Source organism: Solanum verrucosum, unplaced genomic scaffold, assembly GCF_900185275.1.
Source record: "Solanum verrucosum unplaced genomic scaffold, falcon-dt-bn FXZP01000165.1, whole genome shotgun sequence".
NCBI lineage: Eukaryota > Viridiplantae > Streptophyta > Magnoliopsida > Solanales > Solanaceae > Solanum > Solanum verrucosum.
In genome coordinates, this window is record NW_026020340.1 from 474233 (window position 1) to 497621 (window position 23389).

General features: G+C 33.2%; 1 protein-coding gene and 1 pseudogene across 1 annotated transcript; both read right to left on the reverse strand.

Annotated features, from left to right (window-relative positions):
• Nucleotides 1-314: 314 nt before the first annotated feature.
• On the reverse strand, nt 315-5760 carry LOC125837095 (uncharacterized). Its single transcript, XM_049516240.1, has 6 exons — nt 5547-5760; nt 4250-4726; nt 3730-3818; nt 3148-3247; nt 1565-1792; nt 315-641 (listed from the first exon to the last, which is right to left on the reverse strand). Exons 1-5 carry the CDS (start codon nt 5685-5687, stop codon nt 1592-1594), a joined length of 1008 nt encoding a protein of 335 aa, XP_049372197.1. The 5' UTR covers nt 5688-5760; the 3' UTR covers nt 315-641; nt 1565-1591.
• Nucleotides 5761-21538: 15778 nt separating this feature from the next.
• On the reverse strand, nt 21539-22746 carry LOC125837092 (F-box protein At3g07870-like; annotated as a pseudogene).
• Nucleotides 22747-23389: the final 643 nt, after the last annotated feature.

Sequence of the window (23389 nt, forward strand, 5' to 3'; positions counted from 1 at the left end):
CCCACTAGCAACAGATACCAAGTGACACTGTCGATCGAGACTAGGACAAAATCACCTTGTATTTTTTATCTGCATTTTGAATTAGCAAGTAGTTTTGATCAAGTCTAACTTCCTAAACTCCTTGAGCCTGAAGTTTGATCCCGAGTCTGCTAAACTTTGTGAATTTCGATGCTACACGAAAACACTTGAAGATTAACAAGAAATGATTTATAACGTAAAACATTGTCCATGGAAAACATTTACATTCCCTCATGAACAAGCTCGAGCAAATAGACGAAAAAAGAGATGATATAAGAAACTAACAAAAGATTTCAAATAGTAAAATGGTTATATGCATCTCTTGCAATTCTCCAGTTAGGCTATTCCCAGAACACAACACACCATGGTTACAATTGACTTCCGCTCCTAACACAACATTATGAACCTTCCATCTAAGATGTCTCGAACACATCTACTCTATAACAAAGAATTTTGCAGACGAATGTGAAAAGAAGCAGCACCGTGATATGGAAGAAGTTTACAATTATAGAACTTCCTTCTATTAAGTTGAATGACGCCAGAGGATCTGTAACGATGATGAGTTTGAACTACTTCCGCAAGAAGCTGTGTAATCAACTGCAAGGACAACATGCCCCGTTTGTCTGTGGAAAGAAGTGGGGAGGCAAATATTAGACTATATGAACGAGAAGTTGAACATAAAAAGGAGCACATTCGTCAAAAGTATGGAAAATTTACTCTTAACTCAAAGTACTTTAAAAGCTAACAAGAAAGATCTAATATAGACAACTGGTCAATACCTGCAACTACTGTTTTTGTCGATCCATTAGCATATTTATGTTCTGCTTGCATAGCACGATCGTAAAATAGATTACACTAGTCTATATAGCTGCTTCCACCTTGAACTAGACTATTTTCGGGGCAAAGGAGCTGCTATATTGTGAAGCCAAAAGATCAGTACTGCTTGTCTGCTTGACTAGTGGCGAGTGCAGGAGCTGCTATATTTTAACCATCTTTCTCTTTTAATTTCCCTTTCCCCTTGCATTTGTCCTTTCCTTATTAATTTTAATCCCATTTATCTTACCAGTTATCCTCTGTTAAGGTTCAAATATAACTCGTAGTGAACCAATATCACAACTCACAAACCATTCATTAAGACAACTACAACAAAAGCATACCCAGTACAGTCCCACATGTGGGATCTGAGGAGGGGATTTACAGACCTTATCCCTACCTTGGGGGTAGAGAGGTTGTTTCCGATGTACCCTCGGTCATTAAGACAGATAGCTTAGGTAATTAGGCAGATCTGGGAACAACATAGAGCAAACTCAATTTTTCAAAAGTTATGTGAAGTTAGATGGGCATAGACGACTATAAAGTTGCTACAATCCAAATTCTCATTAAGTTAGAAATTATAAGTAGATAACTTCTTGCACACAAAGATCACGGTAAAAAGAGTCTTTGCAAAATTAAACAAACCAAAACAACAACTTATATCTTAACTGACTAATGTATTCCACTCTAAAATGTGAAGTGCAGAATTTACGTTTCAGAGATAAAGACATACCTTTGACAACTTAGAAGCACAAATATCTCAAGCCATGTTATGACCATTTACTGGATCATCAAGCGGTATTCTACAGATTGATTCTCCAACACTCTTCTTCATAAGAAAATTGGATGAAGAATTTGAGCAATCACTGAAAGCCAGTATTTGTGGCTTTCCAGAAATAGATTTTGCAATGGATTCAACCGCATCAACATAACCTGTCTCAGTAAGAGGTCCATCGATGACCTGAAATACAAAGACTACCATGAGTAATCTCCGAATGGGAACACGTAATGCTAGTGACGTAAATGCCATATATACATCTTGCATATCCATCTCAGAGATCATGAATATAACCTCCAAACACCAGTCTGACTGGACCATATAATCAAATAAGAGAATACATGATAGTGGCATAACTGCCAAAAGTATAACATCCTAAATCTCTCTACAAGAGATAACAATGAATAATCTCAATTACAAGGCAAGATTCAACTTTTTTTAAAAATCAGTATACAAGGCAGGACCCAAATTCTCTGTCCACAATTAGAAAAGGGAAAAATCAAGCGAAAATGTTGAAAACCCTGAATGGATCATAACAAGAAAACGTCAAAGTTTAACAGAAAGAGGAAACCAGAGTAATGCCAACCATAGAATTGGAAATAAACCAAATGAGAGAGGAGAGAGAGACCTACAGAAATTTTTTGTTTTTCGATATTTTATCATGTAGGGGACTGGAAAGGAGAAGAGGAATTGTGGGAATCAAATCTATGCCTATCGTTTGGAGACTGCCACCATAATACTAGCCTTTAACCTGGATAGTCCTCGAGGGATATTAAGTTCCCAATGAAGAGCCTGTTTGGTTTGCATGTAAATTTGATTCTGATTATTGAAACAAGTGATTGTAGAATAACTAATTTAATATCAATTACTTTCACCTAAAAATTATGTGGTTAACTGAAAATGTAACTTAAATGGAATCAGGCAGGCTCACCAAATCAAAGAGGCCCTTAAATCTGGTTGGTGTTGTTTAGAAAAACTTTCAAAACCTTCCATTTTCTCCACGCACTAAAAATGGAAAATATGTATTGTATACTTATATTAGTTTCCTTTACTCGTTTTCCGCAGAGCAATACATAATTTGAGTGCCAGTTTGTCTCGCTATTTACAGGGAAAACCTTATCCAAATTCTGCTTTCTATCCAGATCCGTTCTATTTTAGCTATATGCCAGTTTGTGGTTCTTGCACAAGGTGTTCACTTACCTGTTCTTATTTCAATTTGTTACTGCAATTCCTTTTGCTTTCTTGAAGCTTACCCCATTGTGAGAATAAATTGTTTCTCTTTTTTCCCCTTACAGAGAAGACAATAAGAAAATTGCTAGGCACTCAAACTAACTTTTGCCAAAATAACAAAACAATTTTTTTTAAATTAGAAATTGTATGGAAATGGAAAAAAGAGAAGTTCTTGTGTTAACTAGAGAGCACAGTAAACCAGTTTCCACCTTTCACTCCTATTACCTAAATACGAAAACAGTGATAGAAGGACAAAAGATCCAAGATAAAATCAATACATAAGTAAAATGCAAAATAATCAAAATTACCAGGAAAGAAACATCAGAAGTTTTAATGGCACCATGTGAGAGGAGTTCTTGAAGTCTTTCAGGAGTAGAAATAAGAAACTCGGGCTCACAGTTCTTCAGGCTGTCAACAAAAAGTGTAATCATATAAAAACAGGGAAGATAGTGAATTTCTTCAAAAGAAAACAGAAGGCTGGAAAGCACACAAGTACAAAAGTCAGCATGTGTAAAAGCAAATGGGAATAAAAAGTAGTAAGCAGTAGTTACTAATTGCAACTAGAGCCAATTCAATAAGGAAAAGAAACTTAGAAGCCAAGGTAGGTTACTTTTACAGATCAAGCAAGTAGAAACACATAACCACATGTTAAGTCACCCAACCAGAAGTTGTTGCAATGAGGGCTAATGGCACATGCACACAATTATTTATCGACCATAATAATAACTACATCTTATTATTAACAGAACAAATCATATGCTAATCAGGGGAAAGTTAGCAATAAGTCAAGATTCTGAAAAAATTATTTTTCATCTTTCAAGCAATAGACAAACAAATCAACCTTGAGGACTAATAGCCTCAAATATAGAGAAGTTACAGGGAAATCATACCCCTGAATTTGGTGGTCTATAGAAGCACCAGGATGCAGACTCACTGTATGTATTCCAAGAGCTTTCAGAGGCTTGCATATTTTCCGCACCTAAGGAACGATTGAAATGTTTATTAAGATACCACAAGGCATAGAAGGATACTTGTAGATATCCATATAAATTTTCACACATGAACTTACAGCTTAGTGAACATCTACCTAAATTATAATGTAAGCACAGGAAGAATACATGCATGGAGAAGGATAAACTGCTCTGGATAATAAATCTTAATCATTTTACTAAAAGAAGTAGGAGATGCATAAAGAAATTCTGTACAACACAAGATTTTCTAAGGACCTTTTATCCAAAAATCAAGACTTTCTGCTGAAATACTTGCTATCAAAAGTCCAACTAGCTTAAGAAAATAGCTACGTAGTATTTAGCAACCATACCATTAGAAATCAATACAACTTTCACAATGTTGTGTTGAACATATTACAAACAATGGAAGCAAAGAAAATTTGGAGAATATTGCACCAACCTTGACAGCTTTCTCTTGGGAGGGAACAAGGAATAAAAGGAAGGGGTTGCTAATTGATAGACCTTCTTTCTCCTTTCTTGATATGGCATCAGCAGTTGTTGCTGCAACCCAAGCAATTTGCTCAGTTGTAGCATGGGCTTGATTTGTACCAATTATATCTTTGCCACTGGTAAAATATTTCCAGAATTCAATTCCCCATGTATGGACGAAGAAAGGCTTTTCCTCTCCACCATTGAAGGCTCCATCCTGCTGAAGGCCATCCTGAATGGTTTTCAAACAGAGAATTAAGAACTTAGATGGAGCATGCATGTGGAACTCTTCCTTTAATTTGTCAGAATTTTGTGGTAAACTAGTCTTCTTAATAGGGTTCTTGCCCTTCTTCGACAGGTTCTGCTTCTTCTTTTTCTTCACAAGATCAACTTTCCCATGCCTCTCATTGAATGGATCCTCAGGTGTAGGCAAACTATAGCACATTCCCTGTCGATGGAAAGGTAAGAAAAAACAGCAAAATTAACACAACATAAATTAGCACCATTGGGCTGGTTGTGACAAATTAAAATAGGAATCATATATTTATAAATGTGTAGATCCATTCCAGTACCACTTAATCTAAGTCCAGAATTTTCCTCTTGGCAGTTTCACATGACGAAAAAGAAGTGCAAAACTTCGATTGTAACTGGCATGAACATACATGAATGAAAGAGACATGGAGCATTCAATAATCAAACAAATGCACTTCCATAAGATACACCACCAACAAGATCACACTAAGTAAATGAATTCCAAGACATTTCTCAATTCCTAACCAATGAAGAAAACAATTCTTTAGAACTTTCTTCCTCAAAGTCCTCACATTTAACAGCTTCACAAAAAGAACTACTCAAGACACTAATTTTGCACACAAATAAAGAATACCCAATTCCTTAAAACTCCATTTGATTATACCAAAACGAGAATCTTCCTCTTTCATCCTCAAAGTCCACTCTTTTATCATTAACAGCTTCACAAAAAAGCTACTCAAAACACTACTTTTGCATACAAATAAAGAAAACCCAGTTCCTCAAAACACCATTACAACACTACAAAACCTTAATCTTCCTCTTTCTTCCTCAAATCCCTCTCTTTTCGCATCAACAGCTTTACAAAAGAACTCCTCAAAACACACAACTTCCATAATCTTTTCTCGACACCCATTTGTCAATACAACATTCCCAGATACTTAACGAAATATCACATTAAAAATCAACAAACCCAACACCCAAATGGACAAAGTGAGTTCATATAACATGAAATTTACCTCACACATACGGCGTTTGCCGGAGAGTCGACGTTTCTTAGCAGCAATAATTCCGGCGATACGATTAGAGACCTTGTCATCTTGCTTCTTTCTAGTCTTCTTATTCTTCCTTCTCTGAATGGAATCATCGCTTTTCCCCATAGCTTGCTCTGGCTGCTGCTGTTGTTCAAGTGAGAGAGGCGGTTTTTGCAGTTTTGTGTAGTGGCGCTTTTCTCTTTGGTGATTTATGGGTAGGTTTGATAATAAATCAACAAATCGTGTGTGTAACTGTAATTAAGCAAGCACCATCAAAATAAATACTCCCTCCATTCCATATTAACTTAAGTTTTAATTCATTTTTCATTTTTCAAATTAACTTAAGTTTTCAATCTTCTAGGCTATTTTTAAAATATTCTTTCAATTTTACCCTTTAAGTTAGTATTGGAATTAGTTATTATAATTAATGTTTAGTTATTTTTGACAATAATTAATAAAGGTAAAAATGGAAAATTATGTTTAATTTATATCCTAGCCTACTTTTCTTAAAGGATGTGAAACACCTCAAAACTTAAATTAATATGAAATGGAGGAAATACTATTATTAGTAGAAGAAAAAAAGATTAATTTGGAATTATTTTATTTGCACATAGAAAAGGAAGTTAATATTCATGTACAATTTTATTTTCAATCAGTATATATATCATCTACGGTACTATATCTTCCTCAGACCTCAAATATGAAATTTCAGTGGTATGTTTGAATAGTTTTGATATACTACCAAAAGAGTTGTTCTTTCCTTAAGGAAGTTTTACGCGGCGCGAATCCAGAATAGTTGGACTTCAATGTGGGTGTCGAACTCCGAGTAAAAAATAAAATAAAATAAAATAAAATTTTATATTATATTTTTTTAATCTTGGTATTCGATTTGTAGTTTAAATAATTTTATATTTTATTATAGATTTTAATTTAAGTTCGTTAGTATTATAAGCAAAATATTTTTTTTATTGATTTATTATAAGTTCTAATGTTATTATTTCATGATTGTTGTTTTAATATACACAGATTAAGTAGGCGTTTGACCATGCAATACCATATCATAATTGTGAAATGGAATCAACGTTTGGACATGCGATTTCTCACTGATTTCATATCATGAGATGGAATCCCATATTCTCCAAAAATCATGATTTGAGAATTTCATATCATGATTTGAGATTTTTTAAATACAAAAATTGACCCAGAAATTTATATTTTGTTAAAACAACACCACATTTTTATCTACGGACCAATTATTGTATATGTAAATAAAATTTATAACCACATCATTACTTTTTAAAATTTATTATTCTCACAAACATAAAAAAATTTATTACTTTAAATTTGGTGAATATAAATGATAAAGTAGAAATTAATTTGGTGAATATAAATAAGAACAGAGGGAGTAATACTTTTTTTGTTTTTCATAATAAAAAAAAAACTTCTCTTTCGGCTACATATGAAAATGTTTAAAGCAATTCAATATGAAAAAGAGCAAAATTGGTGATGTATGTTTGATAGTCACTACTTCCAATATGTTTGAGTTAAGCACGAAATTAATGCACGAACCATTATGATATTGACATAACATTGTCATAGCTTGTACAATATTACATAATTATTTGGAGAATACCAAAGGAGTGATGAAATTTTTATGGTCTATGAGCATGAAAATATAGTTGCGAATGATATTGACCAACAAATAGCTCAAAGTAACAATGTTGGTTTGTCTTCTCGGTCATAAGATCGAGAAATGCAAGTTCAACGTGTGGAGATTGTCCGTACTATGTAGGGGACTGTATTCAGAGGCGGATCTATTAAGGGGTGTGGGGGTGCCACGCCACCCCCGAACTTCGACGGAAACTCTATATATACATAGGTATATGTATATAATATTTATATTTATATAAAGCGTGCCACCCACAGAACAAAATTGGCTTGTGGTGCCACGGTAGGAGGGCAACTTTAGAAGGCTGATGTTGAAGGTTCAAATCCCATTTGTACCTAATTTTTTGAGAATGACGTTTTTTTAAGAAAAATGAAATTGCTGCACACGTTCTTTTAAGAAATTAGAGAACTAAAATTAATTTATATCGAAAAGACGAATAATTTAATTAAATATAAAATTAATTTAATCGATAATTCTATTTGGCACCCACGGAGTCTAAATCCTGGATCCGCCACTGACTGTATTAAAGACTAGTACACTACAATTTATGTTCAATTTTTTGATTGAATTTAAGTTTGATGAAACAATTACTTAAGTGGAGAACAAATAGTTTTGTAATAATTTATTATGCGATTTTATATATAAAATATTTCATTATAAGATTGAATAAACAATTGAGGCATTTTAAAATAATTTTACAACTTATGAGATTCTTATGTTTATAAGAAAATATACAATACAAAAATTTCATATCGCATGTCCAAACAAAACTTCAATTTCATCTCATAATTTCATATCATGATTCTATATCATGATTCCATCTCGTATGGCCAAACGGGCCCTAAGTATGTATACATATTTTATGTATGTACGTGTGTGCATATGCTTGTATATTTAAATATCCCTTTTCTCTTATTTTCTATTGCTTATATAGATACTAGATAATGTTGCCCGTGCTATGCATGGGCCCAATAATATAAATGGTATATTTTGGGGCTAATAACAGAGTTTTTAAAGCGATTGTTTGCGTGGATAAAGGAATAAGTTTTTTTTTATCACAAACCTGTACTTTCTTTGACGCTATTTAAGGCATAATAAGACTACCACATACAATATTTTTGAAATATTTTATGTTGTCAATTATCATGATTTATAGTATTTTTACGATAGATTCACTTCAAGAATCAGTGGAATTTTTTGTATTTTTTTTCAAAACATATTTTATGTTGTCAATTATCATGATTTATAGTATTTTTACGCAATTTTTAAATATAAAAAAAAAATAAGACAAATAAATTAAAATGGAGCCAATGTATGTTATTTTTGTTGTCTCAATTTATGTTCACAAATGAAATTTGGAGAGTCATCCAAATTTTCATATTTTTTAAAAAAATGTTTGAAGTTATTAATTATTGTGATTTATAATATTTTTATGTAACTTTGAAATAATGTACATTACTGGTCACTTTGTCCTAATTTATGTGATATGGATAAAATTACAAAATTAACCCTTTTAAAATGTCTTTCAGATATTTTAAGTTGTTAATTATTATTATTTATAATACTTTTTTGGTAATATTAAAATGATATGTGTTATTTTTTATGTCCCAATATATGTGAGCCTAATAGAATTCTGAGAGTCAACCTATATTATTATATAGCTTTTAAATATTTTAAGTTGGTAATTATTGTAATTTTTAATACTTTTTAAGTCATTTGTAAATGATATATGTTGCTTCCTTGATTGGGACTTTTCCATTTGTGAGATATATATATATATATATATATATATATAATATTCAAGAAACTTCCATTTAAAAGGGAGTTTATGCCCAAGTTCTACTATATAATAAATATAATATATAATATTCAAGAAACTTCCTTTTAAAAGTCCCACAAGTATAATATATAATATTCAAGATTGAGAAAAGTCCCAATCTTGAATATTATATATTATATTTGGGCCTAAACTCTCTTTTATAATATAGTAGAATAGAGAATGAGTAGTTTATAATATAGTAGAAATATAGTAGAATAGAAAATGAGTTTTGATTGTCGTTAATGAATAATATCTTAAGAATTATTATAAAATATATCATTCCCTTAGTTTTTATTGGTTTGTGTGATTTTGACTTGGTAGCAAGTTTTTAAAAATGGAGATTTTTTTTGAATCTTATAGTATTAAACTAAAGATATGTTGTTCGATACAAAATCTCAATTGTATTTTGTTCTTTATTGGAGATAAAAAGTAAATTAAAGGGAATAACATTATGAAATAAGACTCCCATAAATAAACTTTTGGTCTAAATTATTAACTACAATGACATTTTTGGACTTAATTATTAACTGGGGACAATTTTATTCAATTCCACATAATTTAAGACGATTTTTACCCTTTTTTGTTGCTTAAATAATGAAAAGTTTGGAAACAATAGACTTACAGGCAATAAGGATTGCATAGATGAATGACTAATGTTTTACTCACTGAAGATGTTTCGAAGTAGGTGATTACAATACATAACTCTATAACTTATCGAAGACTCGAAATAGGTGATTAGACAAGACATAACTCTATAACTTATCGAAGACATAACTTCAAATAGGAAAATATGAAGGTCGAGAATAAGGATAGAAAGTTAATAACTAGTCATCTTATTCCCTTAGCAGTATTATTGCTATCAATCTTCTATGATCATTCCAATTTCATCGGACGTATTACCAAAACATGTGTGTGCTCATATCATCTAAAAATATAAGTTGTTAAAAGGACACTATTATTTACTCAACAAGTTGGGCTAAGATAGATTCAAACTGAAAAACTAACATTACCAGAAAGTATAAAAACATTTTCGACAATGCTACCAACACAACTAAAAACACCATTTGATAACTTAAAAACTCACACTAAAATTAGGATATTGCCCGGAAACTCTTATAATAAACACCATTTCCTACACTTCTGCGTCTTGAAAATATGTACGAAATACTGATAAATGACAAAGAAAAATACACAACAAATATCGTCTATAAGGTAATATTAGTGAGATACGACTAATTGCATGATTGAACCTCATCAAATTGAAATAAATATATATGCATTATTACATTTAACTTGAAAATTTTATCATTGACCATCTCCATAGCTTTGCATGAGTGAATAAGAGATATATATGATATCCACATTGAACATTCACAAAAGAATCTACAATATTATTTTGTGCAAAGCAAATTATTCAAATCTTCGCTTAAAAAAGCAATACTATTTATTATAACATATATTTTCTTAATTGGTAATCACACGTGTCGAAAAACTAGTTACAATATAAGCAGAGACAGAAAACATACATAGAGAAGTAAAAACTTGAATTGCCGCGAGGAAAAATGTTGTCCTATACTGATTGTAAGCTTTATCATAAGAGTTTTCTGGCAATAGTCTAAGTTTAGTGTATTTCCTACAACTTTATTTCGATTATACTTTGTGGTGATGTAAGGTTTTCAGTTTGAATCTAATAAATGTGTTCCTTCTCTAACAACTTAAATATTTTGATGAGATGGTTACATAAATTGTTTTGGTAATGCCTCATGTGTTGAGGAAGGGTCCATGGGTGAAGTTGCTGTGGATGCGAGGACGTGTTTAATTATATTTATAAGTACATTTACTTATTATTTAAGTAACTTTATTTATTATTCTGGAATAGGTTTTATGTTTCACAGCTTCATAAGGATTATGTTAAATTATAGTTATTAATTTGGAATAGGATTTAGGTCTTTTACATTCATAAGAATTAGACTTCCTATTAATGTAATAAGTGGGTTTTTGATGAATAAATCAGCAAGTCATTTTTCAACAAAAATCAAGAGATTAGAGTTCTCTCTTCTATTGAACTCTAAGGTTTCAGTCTCCCTTTGAAAAGCTGAAGAGATTGAAGTTCTCTCTTTTAATGAACTCTAAGGTTTCATTCGGCCTCCCTGATTTATATTCAACCACCCTTTAACAAGCTGATTTATATATCGCCCCGTGAATCGATCCTTCCCTAAAAATGAAGTATACCAGATGTGTAAACTGAAAAGATAACTGAATGACATATGAACCCAATGCGATTTCAAAACATACTAAAAGATATCGTAAAAAAGGAACAATTGCTAAGTTTTTCTAAAATGAAGTCGTGGAATTCATATGAACTTAGCTAAAGTCATTTGTTTTCAATATATGATAATTACAACAAGTATTTATGTCGTAGGATTAGGCAGAATTCTTGGCTTTGGCTTCACTTCAACTTCATTTTCACTGCACACAAATATGGCATCCAGCTCATGACTGCAGGTGGTCCAGTAAAAACAATCAGCATATATATATCAGTCAGTTAGATACAGAGTGATAGAGATCAAAGGCATGTCCTGATACAATCAGCATATTAGTTTACCATTTTGTCGCAATATCAAATATAAATACTATTAATCATCTAATATATTGTTAATTAAATATTAAATTGTAAATTTTAGTTACTACAAGGGAGAGTTACACATTAAGCCAATATCAAATTTATCAAATTACATTGTTATAAGTAATTATTATCAAGAAGACAAAAAGACACCTAATTATATTGTTCAATGAATTAAAGGTAAAAATCAAAGGTTACATAATTAAGTAGGAAACTGATGGACCTCTTTTATTGTTTCCTTTCATCTCCCCTCACCTAAGGTTTTCCTATTTAAAGTCATCTAGAAAGGGAAATGAACTTGCAAATCTCATATCTGATCTTCTTACTAAAGTATGTTATTGTCAAATATCTCTTATAAATTAAGATCCATTTTCTCATCTTTGATATATCATTTCTTTCTTCTTTTCTTGATTTCCTTTCTGGTTATATTCATATGCTCATAAGGCAAACTCCTAAGCGAGCAAGTCGGTGAACATCCTTCGTTAATTCCTTCCTTTCTTCCACAACATGTGCTACACTATCCATAGATAGACTGCTAAGAGCATCAGCTACCACATTGGCTTTGCCAGGAAGGTAAAGCACATTCATATCATAGTCTTTGAGGAATTCAACTCATCTCCTCTGGCGAAGATTCAACTCTTTTTGGGTGAACGCATACTGAAGGCTCTTATGGTCTGTGAACACATCCACGTGCACACCATACAAGTAATGTCTCTAAATCTTTAGGGCAAATACTAGGGCTGCGAGCTCAAGGTCATGAGTCAGATAGTTCTTCTCATGCACCTTAAGTTGTCTAGAAGCATAAGCTATAACCTTACCTCGTTGCATCAACACACAACCTAGGCCGACTTTGGATGCATCACAATAGATCACATAACCGTCTGAACTCTCTGGTAGAGTCAAAACAGGAGTTGTAGTCAACCTAGTTTGCAGTTCTAAGAAACTCTTCTCACAATCATCTGACCACTGAAACTTAACCTTTTTCTGAGTCAACTTAGTCAATGGAGAAGCTATGGATGAGAATCCTTCCACGAACCTTCTGTAATAACCAGCCAAACCCAAGAAACTTTTGATATCTGTAGGAGAGGTAGGTTTGGGCCATTGTTTCACTACCTCTATTTTCTGAGAATCCACTCAAATCCCTTCGCTAGATACTATATATATGACCAAGAAAAGCAACTGATTGCAACCAAAACTCACATTCTCTAAACTTAGCGAATAACTGGCGATCTTTGAGAGTTTGCAGGAAAACCCTCAAATGAGTCGCATGTTCTTCCTCAAAAAAGTTTCATCTTACTTAGCTTAAAAATTAAACTTCATCTTATTTAGCTTAAAAATAAAACTTTCATTTTAAGTTTATCAAAGTAAAAGAAATTTTATTATTAAAGTTATCTACATTTTAATGGATATATAGAATATAATTTTTAAGTGAGTAATAAATTATGTAATTCAAAATATGTAATTTAGTAGCGGAGTGAATATTTTAAGAGAAATCAAAATATAAATAAATATAAAATTAGGCAAAAAAATCAACTTATAATATATTCATAAATAAAAATTATATTTATAAGATGTAATTTTTTAATAGAAAATATATTATGATAAAAACAACGATTAAGTAAGATTGTGAATGTTATTATAGTTGTTTAAAATAATATTAATATACATGAATGTATTAGTGGTGTATAAAAGAGAGTTTAAGGGGTAATTTTGTTAATTTACATACTTTATCCCATGATAAGTTATCCTGGTATTACTATTCCACCTTCAAGGAGGGATAACTTATCCCAGTACTATTTGTTAATCCTGGGATAAGTTATCCCATCCTGTCCAACCAAACAACGGATTAAGAGACACTAAATTTTTATCCCAGGATAACTTTCTCTTATCCATCACATCAAATGACCCCTTAGTGATGGTATAAATTATCCTATATACACGGTGCTTATCCCAAGATAATTAATCCCGAATAACTTGTTCCCAACTAAACAACCCCCTCAAGCTATATGACTTCACTAATAGAAGGTTTATTCTTTAGGTAACCTTGAATTCTTGATGATTTCACTTTCTCCTTGACCAAATGTTTGACAATCTTCCTATGAAGAGTTTGTTATCATCAAGAAAAGAAGTAAGGTTCTTATATATCACTACCCCGTTCATAAGATAGCTATTAGATCTACTTATCTACCTGAAGATTTATATAATACTTTGACACACAAAAATAGTGAAGCAATGTAGGATGACACCCCTCACTGCCTACACAACATATGGATTAGAGAAAAAAAAAAGAGATTTGTTAAAGAGGACACCGTCTTAAAAGATAATATCCTTACAACATAAACTAGTAAGCATTACTTACAGAGGATTTACATCTATCAGGAGCAATTATTACAGCCATGGATCAACCTGGTTTTATAGCTCCATTGGATGGTTTTCATGCATTCTGTTAACTTGAGAATGCTCTGATGTTGAACAGCCAAGTGAAACATACAAAGATGTACTAGCCTAATTTTCAAGCTCAATGATCTTCACCACAGATAGTCGCCAACTTTCTGGAAAACAACAACTCGGTCATGCGGCTTTATAACACCAGTTGTTTTCCCATGGTCTAGTGCAACCTTCAATATTGACTCATCGGTTGCATTTGTGGACTCAGCCTGAAGAAGGAAAGAACAAAGTCAATATTCTTGCCAAGCCACATCAAACATTCTAACAAGAAGAAAGAAGGTTACAGTTGTTGCGGAAGTCGAATATATAGAGAGTGATGAAATCACAACTGCTATATCTAAAGGTAGCTAATAAATAGTAGATGAGACAACAATAAAAATAACACCAGGAATTAACGAGGTTCGGCAAACTTTTGTTTTCTTTTGCCTACTCCTCGGACACAACCAACCAATATTTATTTCACTCCAAAAGAGTACAAGTGAAATACTACAAGAGAGAAAGAAGATCAAATGCCTTTGAAGATGAGAAGGCAAGTGAGAGGTGTGTGACAAATGAATTAGGAACTACCTATAAATAGGAGTGAATTCTTCTTATTGATGTCATCCATGACATCACAATGTGTCAAAATGTCAAGATTTACCTTGTGAGACCATTTTATGGTTCACATAAATTTCACCTACAAAAGATGTTATCTTGACTTTTGTACCAATGAAGAATTATCTTCCTAACTATCAAATCTTCACATTAATTCATCTTTGAATCTTGTCAAATTTAACAAATCTCCACCTTGACAAGATTCTCCATTTTCAACTTTCTCTCAACAACTTTTGATTGTGTCTTCAACCTCAATCTTCAATGTTCAACAATGTTGATCAAGTTCAAACAATGTTGAAACTTGACCGCAATCACCACTTTTGTCAGGATATCGGCAGGATTATCCGTAGTATGAATTTTCTGCATTGTGACTCCACCTTCTTCTATGATGTCTCGTATGAAATGATATCGGACATCAATGTGCTTCGTCCTTGCATAATAAACTTGGTTCTTTGCTAATTGAATAGCACTTTGACTACACAAAATATTGTGATTCCTTCTTGTCCAATACCAAGCTCTTTAAGCAATCCTTGAAGCCAAATTGCCTCCTTCGCAGCCTCTGTAATTGCCATATACTCTGCCTCAGTGGTAGACAAAGCAACTGTTGACTGCAAAGTAGACTTCCAACTAACTGGTGCGTTTGCAATAGTGAAAACATAACCAGTAGTTGATCTTCATTTGTCCAAATCACCTGCATAATCTGAGTCACAATATCCAACAAGATATTGACTATCTTTATGCTCATAAACCAAGCCAATATCTACAGTATTATGAATATACCATAGAATTCATTTTACAGCCTGCCAATGATCCTTTCCAGGATTATGCATGTACCTGCTTACAACTCCAACAATGTGTGAAATATCTGGCCTTGTGCAAACCATTGCATACATCAAGCTACCAACAGCATTCGCATATGGCACTCTTGACATATATTCTCGTGCAACTTCATTCTTTGGCGACATAGCATCACTAAGCTTAAAATGAGAAGCAAGCGGAGTGCTAACCGACTTCGTTTTCTCATTCATGCCAAATCGATTTAGTACCCTCTTCAAATATTCTTTCTGAGATAAAAAAAACTTCTTTGAATGTCGATCTCTTTTTATCTCCATGCCAAGAATCCTCTTTGCCTCACCCAAATCCTTCATCTCAAACTCATTTTTTAGTTGAATCTTTAGCTTCTCAATTTCCTCTTGACTTTTAGAAGCTATCAACATATCATCAACATATAGGAGAAGATATATAAAGGAATCGTCTTCAAGCTTGCGCAAATACACACAATGATCATATTTGCTTCTTATGTACCTTTGCTGCAACATAAACTTGTCAAATCGTTTGTACCATTGTCTAGAAGATTGTTTCAATCCATACAACGATTTTTCAAGTTTGCACACCATATTTTCTTTTCCATCAACTTTGAATCCTTTTGGCTGAGTCATGTAGATTTCCTATTCCAAGTCTCCATGTAAAAATGCAGTTTTTACATCCAACTGAACTAGTTCCAAATTCAACTGTGCTACCAAAGCCAACAAAACTCTAATAGAGGAGTGTTTCACAACTGGAGAAAATACCTCATTATAGTCAATTCCCTCCTTTTGAGCATATCCTTTGGCCACCAATCTTGCTTTGTAGCGAACATCTTCTTGGTTAGGAAATCCTTCTTTCTTTGCAAACACCCATTTGCACCTAATTGCTTTCTTGCCACCCGGGAGATTTGGCCAATTTCCATGTATGATTCTGATGAAGGGACTGCATTTCTTCATCCATGGCAAACCTCCACTTATCTTCTTCTGAACTTTGGATTGCATCTTTATAAGTGGTAGGAATGTCATCCGCTGCAATTGAGTCCGCACAAGCCACCACATCTATGAGTCGAGCAGGTTTTCTTATTGTCCTTTTTGGCTTGCTGGTTGCTATTGATTCAAGTTGTGGTTGAGGTTCTTGAGATGGAACCTCCCCTTCAACTGGCTCTTCTTCCAGAGGGAAAACTTCTGTTGTTTCCTCATTTGATCCATGTGTTGGAAAAATTATCTTTCCCTCAAACTCCACCTGCTTTGAAGCACCATTAGTTTGTTTGACTTCTTCAACTGTTACCTTATTTGTCAAGGCTGATTTATCAAATGTAACATCCCTGCTGAAAATAATTTTTATTGTCTCTGGACACCATAAGCAATATCCCTTGACTCCAGAAGTAATTTCCATAAATAAAGCTTTCTTTGCTCTTGGGTCCAATTTTGACTCCCTTACATGATAATAGGCAATTGAGCCAAATACATATAAAGAACCATAATCTTCAGCAGGTTTTCCATACCATTTTTCTAATGGTGTCTTCCCACCTATAGCAGCAGATGGTAGACGATTAATGAGGTGACATGCATATGTTATTGCCTCAGCCCAAAATTCTTTGCCCAAGCCAGCATTGGACAACATACACCGAACCTTCTCCAGCAAAGTTCGGTTCATGCGTTCTGCCACTCTATTCTGTTGTGGTGTATTTCTGACGGTGAAATGCCTGACGATGCCATTTTCTTCACAAATTTTCTAAAAAAGATCATTTTTGTATTCTCCACCATTGTCTGTGCGAAGAAACTTGATCTTTTTGCCACTTTGAGTTTCTATCATCGCCTTCCATTTGAGAAAAATTCCCAATACTTCATATTTTGTTTTCATCGTATACACCCACAGTCTTCGAGAAAAGTCATCAACAAAGGTTACAAAATAGTGTTTCCCACCTAATGAAGGTGTTTTGGAAGCACCCCAAACATCTGAATGAACATAATCCAAAATACCTTTAGTATTATGGATAGTTGCTCCAAATTTAACCCTTGTTTGCTTTCCCTTGATGCAATGCTCACAAAACTCCAAGTTGCAAGTTTTTACTCCTTTTAGCAATCCTTGATCTGATAAAGTTTTCAAGGATTTTCCTCCAGCATGTCCCAAGCGCATATGCCACAGCCTGGTCATTTCTGTCTCCTTGTCGTCATTGGATGTTGTTGTTGCTGTCTTAATAACTGTACTACCTTGATAGTGGTACATGTTATTATTTCTTCGAATTGCCTTCATTACCACCAGTGCACCAGAGCATATTCTCATTACGCCATTATCTGCAATGACTTTGAATCCTTTTGACTCTAGGGCTCCAACAGAAATGAGATTTTTCTTCAAATCCGGTACATATCGAACATCTGTTAATGTTCTGGTCAATCCATCATGATTCCTTAATCGAATTGAACCAACACCATATGCGGTAGCACCGTGCCATGGTGACTACTTTTTCATATTTAAATTTTGTAGCACCGTGTGATCTTTTCGGTGACTACTTTTTTCATTTTTGATTTGTGTAGCATCGTGTCACCCTTTCGGTTACTACCTTTTATTGCATATCTGATTTGTGTAGCATCGTGCATCTCTCCTGACTACTTTTCATATTTAATTTGCGTAGTACTGTGGATTTTTCCGAACTACTTTCTCATATCTGAGTTGCATAGCACCGTGTCTTTTTGGTGACTCCTTAGATTTGATTTGCGTAGTTCCATTCGTCTTTCCGATGACTCAAATCTAATTTGCGTAGGGTTGTGCCATCATTCCGACCCTACCTATATAATTTATCTTTTTCAATAGGGTTGTGCCATCATTCTGACCCTACCCACCTATTTTTTATTTTTTAGTAGGGTCGTGCCATCATTCCGATCTTACTCATATAATTCTCTTTCTCAGTAGGGCCGTGTCATCATTCTGACCCTACCCATATAATTTTATTTCTTAGATTGTGACCACTTTCAACCATCAATCTAATACTCCGGCATATGAGACCAATTTTTTTGGTGACTTTCTTGTTTAAAATCGACTCATCTATTGATTCCAACATGATCCATATACTTTATACTAGATTTTGGGCACTTTGTTGCTCAGGGGGAGTTTAGTAGCCTTGTATGTCGATTATGTAAGTCGTTCTATGGTCTGAAGCAGCCCTTGCAAGTTTGGTTTGGGAAGTTGAACACTGTAATTTTATCACTCTGTGTTTTATCAACATTATGCATAAAATTCAGTATTTCATGAAAAGATTAAGCACATTGAGATTGACTGACATTATGCATCAAATCTAGTATTTAATGAGAAAAGACGAGCACATTGAAATTTGACTGTCAATTTTGTGAAGTCGACTGAGCAACTTGTAGATATCTCACCAAGCCCCTCATCGGTCCTCGTGTTAATTACATTTGTAACAAGCTAGATACATGAATTATATGCACTAGCTTGAGGGGGAGTGTTAGAACATGAATAGGTTTATACAATTCTAATAGAATAAGAATAGGTTTATATAATCCTATTAGAATAGGAATAGGTGTATACAATTATCCTCCTTGGTAAAGGATTGTATTGTAGTGTCTATAAATAGGGTCTCAATGTAATAATGTAGACACAACAACAATTCATAATATTCTTCCCTTATATTTCTCATATTATTGTCGATAAACAACTGCATGCATGTGCCATTAGCCTCATTGCAACATCTTCTGGTTGTATGACTTTACATGTGGCTGTGTGTTTCTACTTGCTTGAACTGGCCATGTATTTTATTGGCTTAGTGGTGTTTGTTTGATCTGTAAAAGTAACTTACCTTGGCTTCTAAGTTTCTTTTCCTTATTGTGTTGGCTCTGGTTGCAATTAGTAACGACTGCTTACAGCTTTGCTTCCTTGGACGACCTTTTATTCCCATTTGCTTTCACATGCTGAGTTTTTTACTTGTGTACTTTCCAGCCTTCTTCCCTGCTTTTATATGATTACACTTGTTGTTGACAGCCTTAAGAACTGTGAGCCCGAGTTTCTTATATCTACTCCTGAAAGACTTCAAGAACTCCTCTCATGTGGTGCCATTGAAACTTCTGATGTTTCTTTTCTGGTAATTTTGATTATCTTGCATTTAACTTATTTATCGATTTTTTCTTGGATCTTTTGTCCTTCCTACCGCTGTTTTTGTATTTATGTAATAGAAGTGGAAGGTGGAAACTAAATAACTGTGCTCTCTAGTTAACACAAGAACTTCTCTTTTTTCCATTTCCACACAATTTCTAATTAAAATATTTTGTTTTGTTATTTTGGCAAAAGTTTGAGTGCCTAGCAATTTTCTTATTGTCTTCTCTGTAAGGGGAAAAAGGAGAAACAATTTATTCTCACAATGGTAAGCTTCAAGAAAGCAAAAGGAATTGCAGTAACAAATTGAAATAAGAAGAGCAGGTAAGTGAACACCTTGTGCTAGAACCACAAACTGGCATATAGCTAAAATATAACTGATCTGGATAGAACTGGACAAGGTTTTCCCTGTTAATAGCGAGACAAACTGGCACTCAAATTACGTATTGCTTTGCGGAAAACGACTAACATAAGTATACAATACATATTTTCCATTTTTAGTGGGAGGAGAAAATTGAAAGGTTTTCTAAACAACACCAACCAGATTTAATGTGTTTGTTTGTTTGGTTCATTGATATGTTTCAATGTGTTACATATGCTTTTGATTTCATGTTGTTGATTTTTTAAATGCTCTTGGATAACAACCCTTTCCATGTGAACGACAGCTATGGTACTTGCGCCACTAGCGGTTGTGATAGTTATGTTAATGTCTGGGATGGTAACAACTTGTATCAGGACATGCCTTTGATCTCTATCACTCTATATCTAACTGACTGATAAGCTTGAATGTTTTTACTGGAACACCTGCAGTACCCTAAATTTCCTTCAAGGATTGCAGCATTGCCATTTAGGACTCTTGGCTGTAGCATCAAGTTATACATATGAAGAGGGAAAAAAAGGCGTAGACTCTTGGCTGTAGCATCAAGTTATACATATGAAGAGTGAAAAAATGCTCTCATTTTATTTTGTATTTCTCTTAACTCATATTTCACTTTGCCATGAAGATTTAACTATGGTTTTACCGTTGCAGTCATGAGCTGGATGCCATATTTGTGTGCAGTGTAAATGAAGTTGAAGTGAAGCCAAAGCCAAGAATTCTGCCTAATCCTACGACATAAATACTTGTTGTAATTATCATATATTGAAAACAAATGACTTTAGCTAAGTTCATATGAATTCCACGACTTCATTTTAGAAAAACTTAGCAATTGTTCCTTTTTTACGATATCTTTTAGTATGTTTTGAAATCGCATTGGGTTCATATGTCATTCAGTTATCTTTTCAGTTTACACATCTGGTATACTTCATTTTTAGGGAAGGATCGATTCACGGGGCGATATATAAATCAGCTTGTTAAAGGGTGGTTGAATATAAATCAGGGAGGCCGAATGAAACCTTAGAGTTCATTAAAAGAGAGAACTTCAATCTCTTCAGCTTTTCAAAGGGAGACTGAAACCTTAGAGTTCAATAGAAGAGAGAACTCTAATCTCTTGATTTTTGTTGAAAAATGACTTGCTGATTTATTCATCAAAAACCCACTTATTACATTAATAGGAAGTCTAATTCTTATGAATGTAAAAGACCTAAATCCTATTCCAAATTAATAACTATAATTTAACATAATCCTTATGAAGCTGTGAAACATAAAACCTATTCCAGAATAATAAATAAAGTTACTTAAATAATAAGTAAATGTACTTATAAATATAATTAAACACGTCCTCGCATCCACAGCAACTTCACCCATGGACCCTTCCTCAACACATGAGGCATTACCAAAACAATTTATGTAACCATCTCATCAAAATATTTAAGTTGTTAGAGAAGGAACACATTTATTAGATTCAAACTGAAAACCTTACATCACCACAAAGTATAATCGAAATAAAGTTGTAGGAAATACACTAAACTTAGACTATTGCCAGAAAACTCTTATGATAAAGCTTACAATCAGTATAGGACAACATTTTTCCTCGCGGCAATTCAAGTTTCTTCACTGTTCTACGATCTAAATTATAAAGATATAACTCGTAATCATCATACAAGTGAATCAAAAGTTCACCTTCTTGGATGTACAAAAACTTTAGATCCCACGTAGACCTGATTCTAATTCCACTGAGATTTTGATCCATGACCGCGTCTCATAGTCCTCCAAGAGCCACATATCCACGATATACCAGGGGATAAGCATGTTACAGAAACATAAACGATCATCCTTCACCATAAGTGTCATAGCTAAATGCGCTTGTTTTGAGTTACAAACATTGTGATTACTTATAGGATGAGGCATAGTAAACAACTCTTCTTTATCCATTCTGAAAACCATAATTCCGTTTTCACAAGGAGCAATTTTTTTTCTTTTTAAATCGTGAAACGTTATCCAATGCAATGCTCCATTAACAACTGCAGGATTGCCATTTTTTGACAAAAAATTGAAAGAGGTTGATGAATGAATTTCCTTACACTTCTGCATCTTTAAAATATGTATGAAATACTGACAAGAAGTTCCTTGTACTTCTGCAAAAAGAATTCTGAATTGTCTTGTGTAGGGACAAAAATACAGAGCACATACAAAATGTGGATGAAGTGTACATCGTAGTGTTAATTCTTCTTGTGTTATAGGGTTGACAATATAATAAGTAGATTTCCACCTCGATGAAGCAAACATAAGAACTCCTTCACAAGAATATACAAGATTAGGTTCTTCTTTTGAGTTCTTATTAATCATAAGCTCAGGTTTGAGATGAAGTTTCTCAAACGCAACCTTGTTCTTCTTCTTAATCTTCTTGTTTTCATTTTCATCATAAACAAAAAGATCCTGTCCATGCTTCGCGAAATCATGCTTGGCAAAATCATCACGTATGAGAAACATAGGTCATGTATGTCTAGATAGATCATGTATATTGGTAAAAGAGTCTTGTGATGAGACTAATAAGGTTCTCCAATGCCTACAAACCCATCGACATCTAAGAAAAGAATGTGATGGAAGTCTACTAAGAATATCAATCACGAGACAATCAGGTAAACGTTCAAAAGTATGATCAGCATCATCAACATTACTAGCTTTACATATTGTTTCAAGTAGTGAACCCAACCTTGTGAAAAAATCAAGTGTCATCACCTAACAAGTCAAAAAATCACAAAATAAGAAAACCAACCATGGTTTGGTATGGAAAATTTATATATATGATTGATAAGTGAATCAAATTAATTCAAGTAACCAGCATACACACATGTACATCACGAGCACATTTAGGATTTTCATTAAGGAAATTCAAGAAAATTTTAAAGAAGAACTTACGGCTTGTTGAACGAGAGAGAAATTGTTGATGAAAACTAAAATTTGGAGAGAAAACAAACTTGGACGGTATTCAATACTCAAATTTTCATATGTATATTACAACAATTTAACTCTTTTATAATAGAGTTTTACTAACTTAAAAATAAGATAGCACTAACTCCTACTATAACTCAACTACTAACAAACTGAATATAATAATATGTTTTTATATATATATTTAACTAGCGAATATAATATTTTGATCGCATAACATGTAATCCAACTTTCCACAAAAACATATATATTTGTAATATATATTAATATATATTTATATATATTTAACTAGCAAATGTAATATTTTGATCATTGGCTAAATATGTAACTTTAAGTAGTACAATATGAAAGCCCAATTATATCATCATATTAACATCATCGTATCAAAAGTTCCAATTTTGATATGGTAATTCAATATCTACCGTAT

Coding starts and splice junctions, on each gene's coding strand:
- LOC125837095 (XM_049516240.1), bottom strand. CDS start 5,687: ATGGGGAAAAGCGATGATTCCATTCAGAGAAGGAAGAATAAGAAGACT. Junction 3,819..4,249: donor CCCAAGAGAAAGCTGTCAAG/GTTGGTGCAATA, acceptor ATCGTTCCTTAG/GTGCGGAAAATATGCAAGCC. Junction 3,248..3,729: donor ATAGACCACCAAATTCAGGG/GTATGATTTCCC, acceptor TTTTGTTGACAG/CCTGAAGAACTGTGAGCCCG.